The 16,328-nt window shown below is 47.6% G+C and overlaps 1 protein-coding gene across 6 annotated transcripts in view; it reads right to left on the reverse strand.

Annotated features, from left to right (window-relative positions):
- Window positions 1-16,328, reverse strand: part of NDUFAF1 (NADH:ubiquinone oxidoreductase complex assembly factor 1) — a 40,303-nt gene that overhangs the window by 8,063 nt on the left and 15,912 nt on the right. The window contains exons 1-3 of one of the 6 annotated variants that reach the window (XM_023198362.2): window positions 11,427-11,538; window positions 5,938-6,590; window positions 3,520-3,705 (exon numbers count right to left, since the gene is read on the reverse strand). In XM_023198362.2, coding sequence (XP_023054130.1) covers window positions 3,520-3,705; window positions 5,938-6,510 — 759 coding nt within the window. In that variant the 5' untranslated portion in view covers window positions 6,511-6,590; window positions 11,427-11,538. Of the gene's footprint in view, window positions 1-3,519; window positions 3,706-5,937; window positions 6,591-11,126; window positions 11,539-16,328 lie in introns of those variants that run through there. The other 5 variants (XM_023198360.2, XM_023198361.3, XM_023198364.1 and 2 more) reach the window with 5 other exon arrangements.

Raw genomic sequence — 16,328 nt, forward strand, 5'->3', positions numbered from 1 at the left:
CGGAGTCTCACTCTGTCACCCAGGCTGGAGTGCTGTGGCCGGATCTCAGCTCACTGCAAGCTCCGCCTCCCGGGTTCACGCCATTCTCCTGCCTCAGCCTCCCGAGTAGCTGGGACTACAGGCGCCGCCACCTCACCCGGCTAGTTTTTTGTAGTTTTTAGTAGAGATGGGGTTTCACCGTGTTAGCCAGGATGGTCTCGATCTCCTGACCTCGTGATCCGCCCGCCTCGGCCTCCCAAAGTGCTGGGATTACAGGCTTGAGCCACTGCGCCCAGCCCAAATTTTTTATAATGAAGTAGTTATTTTGTATAATAATTCATTATATATATATTACTTAAATATAAGTATATATAATTTGTATTATATATCTATATTAGTGCATATATATTTATGTATTGAATGCTTATTTTGTGCTAGGCACTAAGAGAAAACTCTAGGTACAGGGGAAAGTGGTAGGAACAATATAAGCAAGATCCCTGCTCTACAGAATTTACAGAATTTAGGGCCAGGTGTGGTGGCTCACGCCTATAATCCCAGAACCATGGGAGGCCAAGGCAGGTGGATCACTTGAGGTCAGGAGTTTGAAACCAGCCGGGCCAACTTGGTGAATGAAACCCCATCTCTACTAAAAATACAAAAATTAGCTGGGCGTTGTGGTACACGCCTATGGTCCCGGCTACTCAGGAGACTGAGGCAGAAGGATCTCTTGAACCTGGAAGGCAGAGGTTGCCATGAGCTGAGATCGCGCCACTGCACTCCAGCCTGGGCAATAAGAGTGAGACTCCATCTCAAAAAAAAATAATTTATATAATTTATGTTCCAGGGAAGGCAGTAGAGTGACAATAAACAGATGAATGAATGAACAAAGTAATTTTAGTTAGTGATAAGTTCTATGAAGAAAGTTATAGGATAGTGGTGTTGAAAGTAACTGGATTAGAGGGTCCGACTTTACTTACAGGAATCAGGAAAGGCCTCTCTGAGGCAACTTTTGAGCCATGAGGTGAATGATAGGAAAGAGAAAGCAGGTGAAGACATGGGGGCAGAGCATTACAGCAGAGCAACACTAAGTGCAAAGCTCTGAGATGGAAATGAGGTTGTTGAATCTGACAGACAGAAAAGGGGCTGGTGTGGAGGAGGGAGGTAGGAGGAGAGATGGAAGATGAAGACGGGGATCCGATATTGTAGGCCCATCGGTCATATTCAGGAGTTTGGACTTTATTCTTTTTTTTTTTTTTTTTTTTTGAGATGGAGTCTCTCTCTGTCTCCCAGGCTGGAGGGCAGTGGCACGATCTTGACTCACTGCAACTTCCACCTTTCAGGTTCAAGCGATTCTCCTGCCTCAGCCTCCTGAGGAGCTGAGACTACAGGCGTGTGCCACCACCTGCAGCTAATTTTTTGTATTTTTAGTAGACACAAGATTTCACCATGTAGGCCAGGCTGGCCTGAAACTCCTGACCTCAAGTGATCTGCCCGTCTCAGCCCCACAAAGTGCTCAGATTAAAAGTATGAACCACCTAGCCTGGCCTGGACTTTCCTGATATGGTTTGGCTGTGTCCCCACCCAAAATCTCATCTTGAATTTTAATAATTCCCCATGTGTCAAGGGAGGGACCAGGTGAAGTTAACTGAACCATGGGGGTCGTTTCCCCGATACTGTCCTCGTGATAGTGAGTTCTCACAAGATCTGATGGTTTTATAAGGGGATTTACCCCCTCACTCAGCTCTCATTCTCTTTCCTGCCATCATGTGAAGAAGGATGTGTTTACTTCCCCTTCTGCCATGACTATAAGTTATCTAAGGCTTCCCCAGCCCTGCAGAACTGTGTGAGTCAATTAAACCGCTTTCTTTTATAAATTACCCAGTCTCAGGTATTTCTTCATACCAGCAGCACGAGAACAGACTAACACAGACAGGTTACATGCTTAGGAGGTACATTTACACACTTCGAAGCATGTAAATGATGTCATCTGAACTATGTTTCAGAAAGATCACTCTGGCTGCTGTGGAGCCAGGATTTTTGTGGGGCAAGAAGACAAACAGGGAAATCAATAATGAAGCTGCTGCAATAATCCAATCACCCAGACCAGGGTGGGAGTAGAAGAGATGGCTAGAAATGGTCACCTGCTGAGTGTACTTTGCAAGCAGAGGTGACAGGACTCGCTAATAGACTGGATGTGGGGCGAAGGAGAAGAATTCAGGATGACCCTCAAGTATACAACATGAGCAAAATGGGGGCTTTGTGAGTTTTTTTTTTTTTTGAGACGGAGTCTCACTCTGTTGCCCAGGCTGGAGTGCAGTGGCACAATCTCACTCAGCTCACTGCAAGCTCCGCCTCCCAGGTTCAAGCGATCCTCCTGCCTCAGCCCCTCTATTAGCTGGGATTACAGGCATGCCCTATCACGCCCGGCTAATTTTATTTTATTTTATTTTATTTTTTTTGAGACAGAGTCTCGTTCTGTCACCCAGGCTGGAGTGCAGTGGCTAGATCTCAGCTCACTGCAAGCTCTGCCTCCCAGGTTTAAGTCACTCTCCTGCCTCAGCCTCCCAAGCAGCTGGGACTACAGGCGCCTGCCACCACGCCATGCTAGTTTTTTGTATTTTTTAGTACAGACGGGGTTTCACTGGGTTAGCCAGGATGGTCTCGATCTCCTGACCTCATGATCCGCCTGCCTCAGCCTCCAAAAGTGCTAGGATTACAGGCGTGAGCCACTACGCCCAGCCTTTTTTTATTTTTATTTTTTTGAGATGGAGTCTCACTCTGTTGCTAGGCTGGAGGGCAGTGGCACCATCTCGGCTCACTGTAACTTCTGCCTCCCAGGTTCAAGCAATTCTCCTGCCTCAGCCTTCTGAGTTGCTGGGACTACAGGTGCACGCCACCATACCCAACTAATTTTTGTATTTTTAGTAGAGACAGAGTTTTACCATGTTGGCCAGGATGGTCTCAATCTCTTGACCTCGTGATCTGCCCACCTCGGCCTCCCAAAGTGCTGGGATTACAGGCATGCGCCATGGCGCCTGGCCTCTAATTTTTGTATTTTTAGTAGACACAGGGTTTTGCCATGTTAGCCAGGCTGGTCTCGAACTCCTGATCTCAGGTGATTCACACACACCTTGGCCTCCCAAAGTGCTGGGATTATAGACATGAGCCAGCACACCTGGCCTAGGACACCGACTTTTTTTTTTTTTTTTTTTCTTTTTGAGACAGAGTTTGGCTCTTGTTGCCCAGGCTGGAGTGCAATGGCAAAATCTCGGCTCACCGAAACCTCCACCTCCCGGGTTCAAGCAATTCTCCTGCCTCAGCCTCCGGAGTAGCTGGGATTACAGGCATATGCCACCACGCCCAGCTAATTTTGTTTTTTTAGTAGAGACAGGGTTTCTCCATGTTGGTCAGGCTAATGTCGAACTCCCGACCTCAGGTGATCCACCTGCCTCGGCCTCCCAAATTGCTGGGATTATAGGCGTTAGCCACCATGACCGGCCAAGACCTCATTTTTATAAACAATGAAGACTTATGCTGTACCTTGACCTCCTGCCAGTAGGGTCCCCCACGGGTGAACATGAAGTAACTATACATCTGATTCGTCCTCTGGAGGAAATCTGTGTCCTCCTTGATATTCACCATCCAAGGCCGACCATCCCCACGTACACGGAGATACAGAGTATTGAACTGCGACCAATCATAAGACAACTTCCTCTCAAAAGCACCCTACGATATTGAAAGGAAAGTTAATTGCACCTCATTCTCCACTATCAGCAAAATGTGAGTCATCACCAAGTCAGCTTCATCAACAGGATTCACTAACCATTTTTCTGACTTTCTGCCCCATAAGAAGGCAGATAAACCCAGTGATTATTACTTTAGCACAAAATACTGACATAGTTATATGTTTCTAAGGTAATGTTCAACACACAACTGGCCCAGGACAGTGTTTACATGGGGTAGGCACTCACCTGTGTTCACTGAATGGAAATGAATGTATTTCCTTTACCTAGTCCTGTGGAGCAATGACTTTTTTTTCTTTTTCTTTTTTTGAGACGAAGTTTCGCTCGTTACCCAGGTTGGAGTGCAATGGCACGATCTCAGCTTACAGCAACCTCTGCCTCCTGAGTTCAAGTAATTCTGCTGCAGCCTCCCGAGTAGCTGGAATTACAGGCATGCACCACCATGCCCAGCTAATTTTTTGTATTTTTAGTAGAGACGGGGTTTCTCCATGTTGGTCAGGCTGGTCTCGAACTCCCGACCTCAGGTGATCCACCCGCCTCAGCCTCCCAAAGTGCTGGGATTACAGGCATGAGCCACTGCGCCCGGCCAAGGAGCAGTGACTTCTGAGTGGCCTATTTTATGACAACTACCTTTCCACAAGTCAGAAAACTATAGAGAAAAGAGCTTAAGTTTTAAAAGTGATATTTAACAACAGTGGCTAGCATCCATTGAATATTTGCATTAAATAACTTGCATGCGGCCGGGCGCGGTGGCTCAAGCCTGTAATCCCAGCACTTTGGGAAGCCGAGATGGGCAGATCACGAAGTCAGGAGATCGAGACCATCCTGGCTAAAACAGTGAAACCCCGTCTCTACTAAAAAATACAAAAAAAACTAGCCGGGTGAGGTGGCGGGCGCCTGTAGTACCAGCTACTCGGGAGGCTGAGGCAGGAGAATGGCATAAACCTGGGAGGCAGAGCTTGCAGTGAGCTGAAATCCGGCCACTGCACTCCAGCCTGGGCGACAGAGCGAGACTCTGTCTCAAAATAATAATAATAATAATAATAATAATAATAATAATAATAATAATAATAATTTGTATGCATAATTTAATCCTCACAACAGTGCTATAATAGGTTATTAGCATCTTACCCCGTTTTACAGATAAACAAAGCACTCAGCTAATAAGTGGTATATCCAATGCTGTTTAACTCCAAAATCTGTGTGCTTAACAACTATCTATACTGCCTCTCTCTTCAAAAGTGGAATTTAGTTCATTTCCAAAGGCATTTAGTTATAGCAATCTCAACGGTACTCTGATGTCAAGAACACCAATGTCTAGATATAAACTAATATTTGTAATCTGTGTAACTTTGGACAAGTTACTAAATCTATCCAACTCTGTTTCCTCATCCATAAATCTGGGATGATCTTACCTCAGGGGACTGTTGTGTGGAATAAATGGGATAATGTATATAAAGTGCTTAGCACAAGGACTGGCACGTCACACTTAATAAATGTTATCTACTATTTTCATTATTCCAAAATGGGTATTTGGGCCAGGCACAGTGGCTCACACCTGTAATCCCAGCACTCTGGGAGGCCAAGGTGCAGGGGGACGTGGATCACCTGAGGTCAGGAGTTCAAGACCAGCCTGGCCAACATGGTGAAACCCTGTCTCTACTAAAAATACAAAAAATTAGCCAGGCATGGTGGCGTGCACCAGTAGTCCCAGCTACTCAGGAGGCTGAGTCAGGAGAATCACTTGAACCTGGAGGGCAGAAGTTGCAGTGAGCCAAGATCACACCACTGCACTCCAGCCTGGGTGACAGAGCAAGACTCTGTTTCAAAAAAAAAAAGAAAGCCACAGGCTGACCCTACATCAACTCTATAAAACCCCCGCCATTACAGAGGCTGTGGTCTTTGTTAGAGATGAAAATCTCTCCAAAAATCTTTCAAATGTCTAACCTCTCAGGATTCCTGAAACATAACAATGCTGGTTCCTGGCCCAAAGCAATGCCCAGAAACAAGTAACTCCTCCTCCTCAGAAACCACTTCCCCCTTGTGCTTCCACTTTACACTTGTGCCAATACTTATCTTCAAACACAGGTGAGGCGCCAAATATAACATGCCAGGTGTTTTCATTTATAGAAACAAAAGCTATCTTCTATAGTTTATGCTACAACGAAGTTCACCCCTGTTCACTAGAAAATGATGCCGCCTGGGCCTCACCTACCCTTGGAATCCTGGATATCATTGCACAGTACCCACTACGGGCAGACTCCCCGTCCTGAGGTGCCTCAGAGCTCAGAGTTCCATAGAGCAGTGCACTTTGGTTATTCTTGCCCATTTTCAAAAACACTTCACTTCTGCCTCCAATCGTCTTATCAGAAGTCACTCTCCACTTATCCAAATCTTCTTTCCCCCGGAACTGCCAGACAACCTTGGCTTGTTCCAGCAAGGCCTCTTGCAGAGGGCGGCCTTCCGGTCCCTTCCAATGATTCACAATTTCATCCTTCAAACGCCTAAAATGGTCCATTGCTTCATCTCTAATTGCTTTATCGAAACTAACATCAGGTTTCTCCTCAGGAGAAGTTATATCCAAAGCAACTTCTTTCTGGTGATGTCCTTGCAAACCCCCTTCAGTCTTCCTCTGTGAGGAAGCTTTGCCAGGAGAAGCCACTGGTTTCTGAAGACTACTGGAATAGTCTGCAAAGCGAATACCCAAAAATGGATGCAAGGCAGAAGTTGGCTTAGAGCATTTTCTGAGAATATAAGTACCACGCAGCACTTTGTGAAACAAAGCCATGATACAAAAAAATCAAAATGTAAGTTTCTTCCTGGGCTACCAAGGGCACGAAGAAGCTTCAGCAAATAACCCAATTCTACCTGTAACAGAAGAGACATTGAAGAATTATCAGTATAGCAATGAATGCATCACAATTTCTTTTTTTTTTTTTTTTGAGACGGAGTCTCGCTCTGTCGCCCAGGCTGGAGTGCAGTGGCCGGATCTCAGCTCACTGCAAGCTCCGCCTCCCAGGTTTACGCCATTCTCCTGCCTCAGCCTCCTGAGTAGCTGGGACTACAGGCACCCGCCACCGCGCCCGGCTAGTTTTTTGTATTTTTTAGTAGAGACGGGGTTTCACCATGTTAGCCAGGATGGTCTCGATCTCCCGACCTCGTGATCTGCCCATCTCGGCCTCCCAAAGTGCTGGGATTACAGGCTTGAGCCACCGCGCCCGGCCTCACAATTTCAAATTCAACAGAAATCAGGTATTTTGAAATTTGTTAACTTATTTTATTATCATTATTATTTGAGATAAGGTCTTGCTCTGTGGCCCAGGCTGGAGTGCAGTGGCACAATCACAGCTCATTTTAGCCTGTCTACTTTCTAGAGTCAAGTGATCCTCCCATCTCAGCCTCCCAAGTAGCTGGAATTACAAGCACACACCACCACGCCCACCTAATTTTTAAATTTTTTGTAGAAAGGGATCTCCCTGTCCAGGCGCAGTGGCTCCCACTTGTAATCCCAGCAATTTGGGAGGCTGAGGCGGGTCGATCACGAGGTCAAGAGATCAAGACCATCCTGGCCAACATGGTGAAACCCTGTCTCTACTAAAAACACAAAAATTAGCTGGGTGTGGTGGTGCACATTTGTAATCCCAGCTACTAAGGAGGCTGAGGCAGGAGAATTCCTTGAACCCGGGAGGAGGAGGTTGCAGTGAGCCAAGATCGTGCCACTGCACACTCCAGCCTGGCAACAGAGTGAGACTTTGTCCCAAAAAAAAAAAAAAGAAAGAAAAGAAAAAGAAATGGATCTCCCTGTGTTGCCCATGATGGTTCTGAACTCCTGGGATCCAGTGATTCTTCCCTCAGCTTCCCAAAATGCTGGGTTGCAGGAATGATGCACCATCCCCGATCATTTTATTTTTTTTTCTTTTCATAAGCGCGTGGGTCAGGCCAGGTGCAGTGGCTCACGCCTGTAATCTCTACACTTTGGGAGGCCGACACGGATGGATCACCTGTCAGGAGTTCGAGACCAGCCTTGACGACATGGTGAAACCCCATCTCTACTAAAAATAATCCAGGAGTGGTGGCAGACGCCTATAATCCCAGCTACTGGGGAGCCTGAGGCAGGAGAATCACTTGAACCCGGGAGGCAGAGGTTGCAGTGATCCGAGATCGCACCACCGTACTCCAGCCTGGACAACAAGAGCAAAATTCCATGTGAAAAAAAAAAAAGAGAGAGACAGGGTCTTGCTCTCTCACCCAGGCTGCCGCACTGTGGCAAGATCAATAGCTCATTGTATCCCTGAACTCCTGGGCCCTGGGCTGAAATGATCCTCCCACCTCAGCCTCCAAGGCAGCTGAGACAACAGGTGCACACCACCATGCGCAGCTAATTTTTTAAAAAAATGTTGGCCGGGCGCGGTGGCTCACGCCTATAATCCCAGCACTTTGGGAGTCTGAGATGGGCAGATCACTTGAGGTCAGGAGCTCAAGACCAGCCTGGCCAACTTGGTGAAACCCCATCTCTACTAAAAATACAAAAATGAGTTGGGCGTTGTGGAGAGCACCTGTAATCCCAGCTACTCCGGAGGCTGAGGCAGGAGAATCACTTGTACCCAGGAGGCAGAGGTTGCAGTGAGCTGAGATCACAACATTGCACTCCAGCCTAGGCGACAAGAGTGAAACTCCATCTCAAAAAAAAAAAAAAACTGTAGCCCACCACAGCGGCTCACACCTGTAATCCCAGCACTCTGGGAGTCTGAGGCAGGCAGATGACTTGTCAGGAGTTGGAGACCAGCCTGCCCAACATGGTAAAACCCCATCTCCATAAAAATACAAAACTTGGCCCAGTGTGCTGGCTCATGGCTGTAATCTCAACACTTTGGGAGGCCAAGGAGGGCAGATCACCTGAGGTCGGGAGTTCAAGACCAGCCTGACCAACATGGTGAAACCCCTACAGAAAATACAAACAATTAGCCGGGTGTGGTGGCTCATGCCTGTAATCCCAGCTACTTGGGAGGCCTAGGCGTAAGAATTGCTTGAACCCAGGAGACAGAGGTTGCAGTGAGCGGAGATCGTGCCACTGCACTCCAGTCTGGGTGACAGAGTAAGACCTCACCTCAAAAAAAAAAAAAAAAATTAGCTGGGCATGGTGCTGGGCACCTGTAATCCCACCTACTCAGAAGGCTGAGGCAGGAGAATCGCTTGAACCTGGGAGGCAGAGGCTGCAATGAGCCAAGACTGTGCCATCGCACTCCAGCCTGGGCAACAAAAGTGAAACTCCGTCTCAAAAAAAATATATACAAAAATTAGCTGGGTGTGGTGGCAGGTACCTATAGCATGGTGGCGGGCACCTATAATCCCAGCTACTTGGGAGGCTGAAGCAGGAGAATCGCTTGAACCCAGGAGTGGGAGGTTGCAGTGAGCCAAGATCAGGTCACTGGACTCCAGCCTGGGTGACAGAGCAAGACTCTGTCTAAAAAATAAATAAATAAATAAATAAAAATAAAAAATTGTAAGACCAGGCGCAGTGGCTTATGCCTGCAATCCCGACACTTTGGGAGGCCAAGGCGGGTGCATGACAAGGTCAGGAGTTCGAGGCCAGCTTGACCAACATGGAGAAACCCCATCTCTACTAAAAATACAAAATTAGCCAGGTGTGGTGGTGCATGACTGTAATCCCAGCTACTCAGGAGGCTGAGGCAGGAGAATTGCTTGAACCCAGGAGGTGGAGGTTGTGGTGAGCCAAGAACACGCCATTGCACTCCAGCCTGGACTACAAGAGCAAAACTCCATCTAAAAAAAAATAATAATGATAGAGATGAGGTCTTGCTAGGTTGCTCAGACTGGTCTCCAGCTCCTGGGTTCAAGTGATTCTCCTGCCTCAGCCTCTGGAGTACCTGGGATTACAGGCATGAGCCACTGCACCTGATGAATACCACTCCCAATACCTTTTTTTTTTTTTTTTTTTGAGACAGAGTCTCACTCTGTAACCCAGGCTGGAGTGTACTGGCGCGATCTCAGCTCACTGAAGCTCCCCCTCCCGGGTTCACGCCATTCTCCTGCCTCAGCCTCCCAAGTAGCTGGGACTACAGGTACCCAACACCACGCCTGGCTAATTTTTTTTTTCTTTTTTGTATTTTTAGTAGAGACGGGGCTTCACCGTGTTAGCCAGGATGGTCTCGATCTCCTGACCACGTGATCCGCCTGCCTTGGCCTCCCAAAGTGCTGGGATTACAGGCGTGAGCCATAGCACCCGGCCCACTCCTAATACTTCCAAATCACCCTGATATATATTATCTCATGCCATCCACACACAAATCCTATGAAGTCAGGTAGATTATTTCCTTTCTATAGGATACAGACACCAATAGGTAAAATGACATTATCTTTTTTTTTTTTTTTTTGAGACAGAGTCTTGCTCTGTCACCAGGCTGAATATCTTGGCTCACCACAATCTCCGCCTCCTGGGTTCAAGCGATTCTCTTGTCTCAGCCTCCAAAGTAGCTGGAATTACAGGCCGGCGCCAGCATGCCCGGCTAATTTTTGTTTTTGTTTTTTGTTTTTTTCAGTAGAGATGAGGTTTCGCCGTGTTGGCCAGACTGGTCTCGAACTCCTGACCTCAAGTGATCCGCCCACCTTGACCTCCCAAAGTGCTGGGATTACAGGCGTGAGCCACCGCGCCCAGCAGACATTACCAAAAAGGTTTGCTGATAAATCAAAACCATGTAAATAGTATGTTTTCACATGTATTATAAACATAAAGGAACCAGGAAAAATTAACAGTTGATCTGAGGTCCTGCAATTATGGATAATATTTAAATTCCCCCGCGCCGGTTGCACTTAAATGATTTTACCTCTACACATACAGAAATTTTTTTTTTTCTTTTTTGAGACGGAGTCTCACTCTGTCGCCCGGGCTGGAGTGCAGTGGCCGCATCTCAGCTCACTGCAAGCTCCACCTCCCAGGTTTACGCCATTCTCCTGCCTCAGCCTCCCAAGTAGCTGGGACTACAGGCGCCCGCCACCTCGCCCGGCTAGCTTTTTGTATTTTTTAGTAGAGACAGGGTTTCACCGTGTTAGCCAGGATGGTCTCGAACTCCTGACCTCGTGATCCGCCCGTCTCGGCCTCCCGAAGTGCTGGGATTACAGGCTTGAGCCACCGCGCCCGGCCTACATACAGAAATTTTAAAAACAAATGATAGCTCATAAAATATTTTCCAAACCCTCCATAGTGTTATTTCTCTAGTAATATAACTTTAATTATAAATGCTTTGTTTCATTTTTTTTCTACCAGTAAATAGAAAATCTAAACTATTAACTGAACAATACCGCCCTGAGGTTGACGGTGGGTTTTGACAACATAATCCACGCAGCTAGAAGTGAGTCGAATTAGTAAAGCTATCCATGGCTTACCATGTGCCAGAAACTGCTCTAAGTGTTTCACTGACGGCTCACAACAATCCTGAGAGAGGAACTATTATTATTTCAATTATGGAGACGAGGAAACTGACGTTCCAAGACTAATTTACCCGAGGTCACCGAGGTAGTGAGTGGCAAAACTCTTCGCCTTGGCGTTTACCTCCGGCACTCACGGCCTGGCCTCCGAAGGCTAGACGTTCGCCGCGCTGGGGAGACCCCCCAACCCTCAACTGCCAGGACTCTGTCGCCTCCCCACACCCGGGACACATCAAACGCCAACCTACCACCGCTTACCTCCCCGAGCCTATAGTGTGGCTTCCAACCGGAAGCCACTTTTCACTTATAGGTCCATCTGTTTTTCCCTTCCGATGCCAAACAAGGCGGCAGAACACTAAAGTTCCGGCCGGGTACAGAAGCCCAGGAAGGATAGCAAGGACCCCGTAGCCCAGCCAACTAAGGTTTTTGGAGGTTGTTGGTCCACTTGGTCGCCAGTTGTAAGGAAGTAGTGAGGATTCGATAAGTTTTTCGCCTCTCCTTCCTGTATCCTTTCAGGCGGCAAACTCTATCTCTGCGTCTTTTTTTTTGAGACGGAGTCTCTGTTGCTAGGCTGAGTGCAGGGGCGCCGTCTCGGCTCACTACGACTTCCGCCTCCCGGGTTCGAGCGATTCTCCTGCCTCAACCTCCCGAGTAGTTGGGATTACAGGTGTACGCCATCAAGCCCGGCTAATTTTTTTATTTTTAGTAGAGGCGGGATTTCACCATGTTGGCCTGGATGATCTCGATCTCCTGACCTTGTGATCCACCCGCCTCAGCCTCCCAAAGTGCTGAGATTACAGGCGTGAGCCACCGCGCCCCGCCTCCTATAGAACCCAGTTATTGCTAACGCACCTGCGCTCCCACTTGGCGCCTGTATCCCTTCTTTCCTTATCTGTTGCCTCAGTCTCCACAAGAACTGCTTGAGGCCTCAAGAGGCCGGTTCTGCTGGAATTGCCCCCATGAATTCTTGAGGACCCACCATGCACCTGAACAGCAGCACCTCCTACCAGCCCTTCTCCAGTCCTGCCCCACAGGGTCGCCAGTTCCTCAGGGTATCTGTTTGTACCTTGTGCACACCTCTGGTAAAGCACTTTCTTTTCTTTTCTTTTCTTTTTTTTTTTTTTTTGAGACGGAGCCTCACTCTGTCGCCCAGGCTGGAGTGCAGTGGCGCGATCTGCAACCTCCGACTCCTGGGTTGGAGCAATTCTCCTGCCTCAGCCTCCGGAGTAGCTGGGATTACAGGTGTGTGCCACCACACCCGGCTATATTTTGTATTTTTAGTAGAGACAGGGTTTCGCCATGTTGGCCAGGCTGGTCTTGAACTCCTGACCTCATGATCCACCCACCTCGGCCTCCCAAAGTGCTGGTATTACAGGCATAAGCCACCGTGCCCGACCAAAGCACTTAAACTTTGTTTGTTTGGTTTTTTTCCTTGCTGCCAGGGAAGACAGAATCAACACTGTAGCTTAATTATTCACTCCTCATTTTCTCCACCACGCTGTGAGCTTTCTTGGGTCCAGACTGCGCTGTTTTTCCTTTCCCTAGAATGTCCCATAGCGGCGGGAATTTAGTGCTCAGTGTGAATTTGAGAGCATGTACTTCGATAACACCTTTGTTCTCTAAGGTTCGAAGGAGCTAACCAAATACAATAGCCCTTTCCATGTTTTCTCCATCACTAGTTTCCACGCCGCCTCCTCTTCCTCAAATTCTGCTTGGCTTCTCTAGACTCTACAGTTGGCTTCCTCAAACCTTCCCTTTCTGCCCCCATCACTGACTCTTCTATTATCTTCCCACAACCTTTAATGCGGGCTGTCTCCATGGCCCATCCTGCACCTACTTGTTTTCTAGTTTGAAAAATATAAGTTATCGGCCGGGCGCGATGGCTCACGCCTGTAATCCCAGCATGAGGCGGGCGGATCGCAAGGTCAGGAGATCGAGACCATCCTGGCTAACACGGTGAAACCCTGTCTCTACTAAAAATACAAAAATTAGCTGGGCGTGGTGGCAGGCGCCTGTAGTCCCAGCTACTCAGGAGGCTGAGGCAGGAGAATGTTGTGAACCCGGGAGATGGAGCTTGCAGTGAGCCGAGATCGCGCCACTGCACTTCAGCCTGGGCACACAGAGCGTGACTCCGTCTCAACAACAACACCAACAACAAAAACTTGAAATGTCTTTTTGTTGTTGTTTTTTAGGAAATACCCTTGAGTAATAAAAAAAACTAAATGTCTAAAACTAAATGTGTCATTTTTCCTCATACTAATTCCTCCTCTTATCTCCCTATTTCTATAAATGGCCTCCTCCTTCTAGGCTGGAAATCCTTGACTGTCCTTGGCTCCTCTCCCTAAAATCTTCTCTTATTGATTCTAAATCCTGTTGCACTCTCTTGCTGTTTTTGATGTTTGATCTCTTCATGCCTTCTTTCCAAACCCACTGACACGTTTCTTGTTTTTTTGGTTTTTAAAATATAGTAGCCATCCTAATGAGTGTGAAGTGGTATCTCATTTTGGTTTTGATTTGCATTTCTCTAATCATTAGTTGTTTGCTTTTTTTTTTTTTTTTTGAGCCACAGTCTTCCTCCCTCACCCAGGCTGGAGTGCAGTGGCGCAATCTCAGCTCACTGCAACCCCCGCCTCCCAGGTTCAAGTGATTCTCCTGCGTCAGCCTCCCAAGTAGCTGGGATTGGAGGTGCATGCCACCACACCGAGCTAATTATTGTATTTTTAGTAGAGACAGGGTTTCCCCATGTTGGTCAGGCTGGTCTCAAACTCCTGACCTCAGTTGATCCACTCACCTCAGCCATCCAAAATGCTGGGATCACAGGCATGAACCACCGTGCTCGACCTGTTTTTTGTTTTTTTGAGACGGAGTCTTGCTCTGTCACCCAGGCCAAGGTGCAGTGGCCCAATCTTGGCTCACTGCAACCTCTGCCTCCCAGGTTCAAGCGATTCTCCTGCCTCAGCCTCCTGAATAGCTGGGACTACAGGCATGCACCACCACACCCAGCTAAGTTTTGTCATTTTAGTAGAGACAGGGTTTTGCCATGTTGGCCATGCTGGTCTTGAACTCCTGACCTCAGGTGATCCACCCACCTCGGCCTCCCAAAGTGCTGGGATTACAGGTGTGAGTCACTGTGCCCGGCCAGGATAGTTTTTATTATTATTATTATTTTTAAGCTGCTGAGTTTGTGTTAAGCAGGATCCTGTCATTTCCAATCAATATTAAATGAAATAATATATATAAAATGTTGGCATAATTCTTGAAATTATTTGGTAAATGTGCAAAAAAGCTAGCTATTATTGCTGAACTCTAGGACAGTGTTCAACAAGTACATAGTCCAGTAGAGGCATGTCATCAAACAAATAACTGCAGCACAGTTAGAAACTATAGTAGAGGGAGGTATTAGGTACAAGACTGGCCCAAAGAAGGGTGTAATGAGTACTTATGGGCTAGACACTGAGTTTAACATTTCTCAGGCATTTTCTCTTTTCATTCTCAGAACAATTCTGTGAAGTAGGTACTCATATTACACCTATTTCCCAGGTAAGAAAACAGATGTTAAGTAACATGCTAGTCACACGCTTGTCACAGCTGTTGAAGTGGCAGAGCTGGGATTCAAACCATGTCTGTCTGCTAAATCCAGGATACATGCTTATTATTCACTACGTTGTATCATGTCTGCTTATCTGAGTTAGCTAGTAGTTCCTAGAGGAAGAACATGAACTGAGCATTGAAGGATAAGGCATTTAACAGACAGATGAGAGGCAGAAGGGCACTCCAGGTGGGGGAACATGTATATGCAAAGGCAGGGAGTTACGAAACAGACCGTGTGCCCGCAGAAATGGAAGACTTCCGCTTGTCAGAATAGTGATGATTTCTACTGTCTTTTTTTTTTTTTTTTTCCAGACGGAGTCTTCCTCTGTCACCAGACTGGAGTGCAGTGGCACAATCTCAGCTCACTGCGACCTCTGCCTCCCGGGTTCAAGTGATTCTCCTGCCTCCTGAGTAACTGGGACTACAGGGGCGTGCCATCACACCCAGCTAATTTTTGTATTTTTAGTAGAGACGGGGTTTCACCATGTTGGTCAGAATGGTCTTCATCTCTTGACCTCATGATCCGCCCACCTCGGCCTCCCAAAGTGCTGGGATTCCAGGCATGAGCCATCGCACCAGCCCGATGTCTACTGTCTAAAAGCAACATAGAGTCAAGCCCAGGGATATGCACTTACAATACCACATCTCTTAAGACTTACCATGGGCTGGCCGGGCACGGTGGCTCACGCCTGTAATCCCAGCACTTTGGGAGGCCAAGGCAGATGACTCACCTGAGTTCGGGAGTTTGACACCAACCTGACCGACATGGAAAAACTCCGTCTCTACTCATACAAAATTAGCCAGGCATGGGGGTGCATGCCTGTAATCCCAGCTACTTGGGAGGCTGAGGCAGGATAATCGCTTGAACCCAGGAGGCAGAGGTTGCAGTGAGCCGAGATCGCACCATTGCACTCCAGCTTAGGCAACAGAGCGAAACTCTGTCTCAAAAAAAAAAAAAAAGACTTACCATGGCTGGGTGTGGTCGCTCACACCTGTAATCCCAGCACTTTGGGAGGCCAAGGTGGGAGGTTCACAAGGTCAGGAGTTCAAGACCAGCCTGACCAACATGGTGAAACCCCGTCTCTACTAAAAATACAAAAAGTGCCCAGGTGTGGTGGTACGCGCCTGTAATCCCAGCCACTCAGGAGGCTGAGGCAGTGAGAATCACTTGAACCTGGGAAGTGGAGGTTGCAGTGAGCCAAGATTGCACCACTGTACTCCAACCTGGGTGACAAGAGCAAGACTCCGTCTCAAAAAAAAAAAAAAAAATGGCCGGGCGCGGTGCCTCACGCCTGTAATCCCAGCACTTTGGGAGGCTGAGGCGGGTAGATCACGAAGTCAGGAGATGGAGACCATCCTAGCTAACGTGGTGAAACCCCGTCTCTACTAAAAATACAAAACAATTAGCTAGGCATGGTGGCAGGCACCTGTAGTCCCAGCTACTCGGGAGGTTGAGGCAGGAGAATGGCATGAACCCAGGAGGCGGAGCTTGTAGTGAGCCAAGATCATGCCACTGGACTCCAGCCTTGGCGACAGAGCGAGACTCCGTCTCAAAAAAAAAAAAAAAAA

Source organism: Piliocolobus tephrosceles, chromosome 6, assembly GCF_002776525.5.
Source record: "Piliocolobus tephrosceles isolate RC106 chromosome 6, ASM277652v3, whole genome shotgun sequence".
NCBI lineage: Eukaryota > Metazoa > Chordata > Mammalia > Primates > Cercopithecidae > Piliocolobus > Piliocolobus tephrosceles.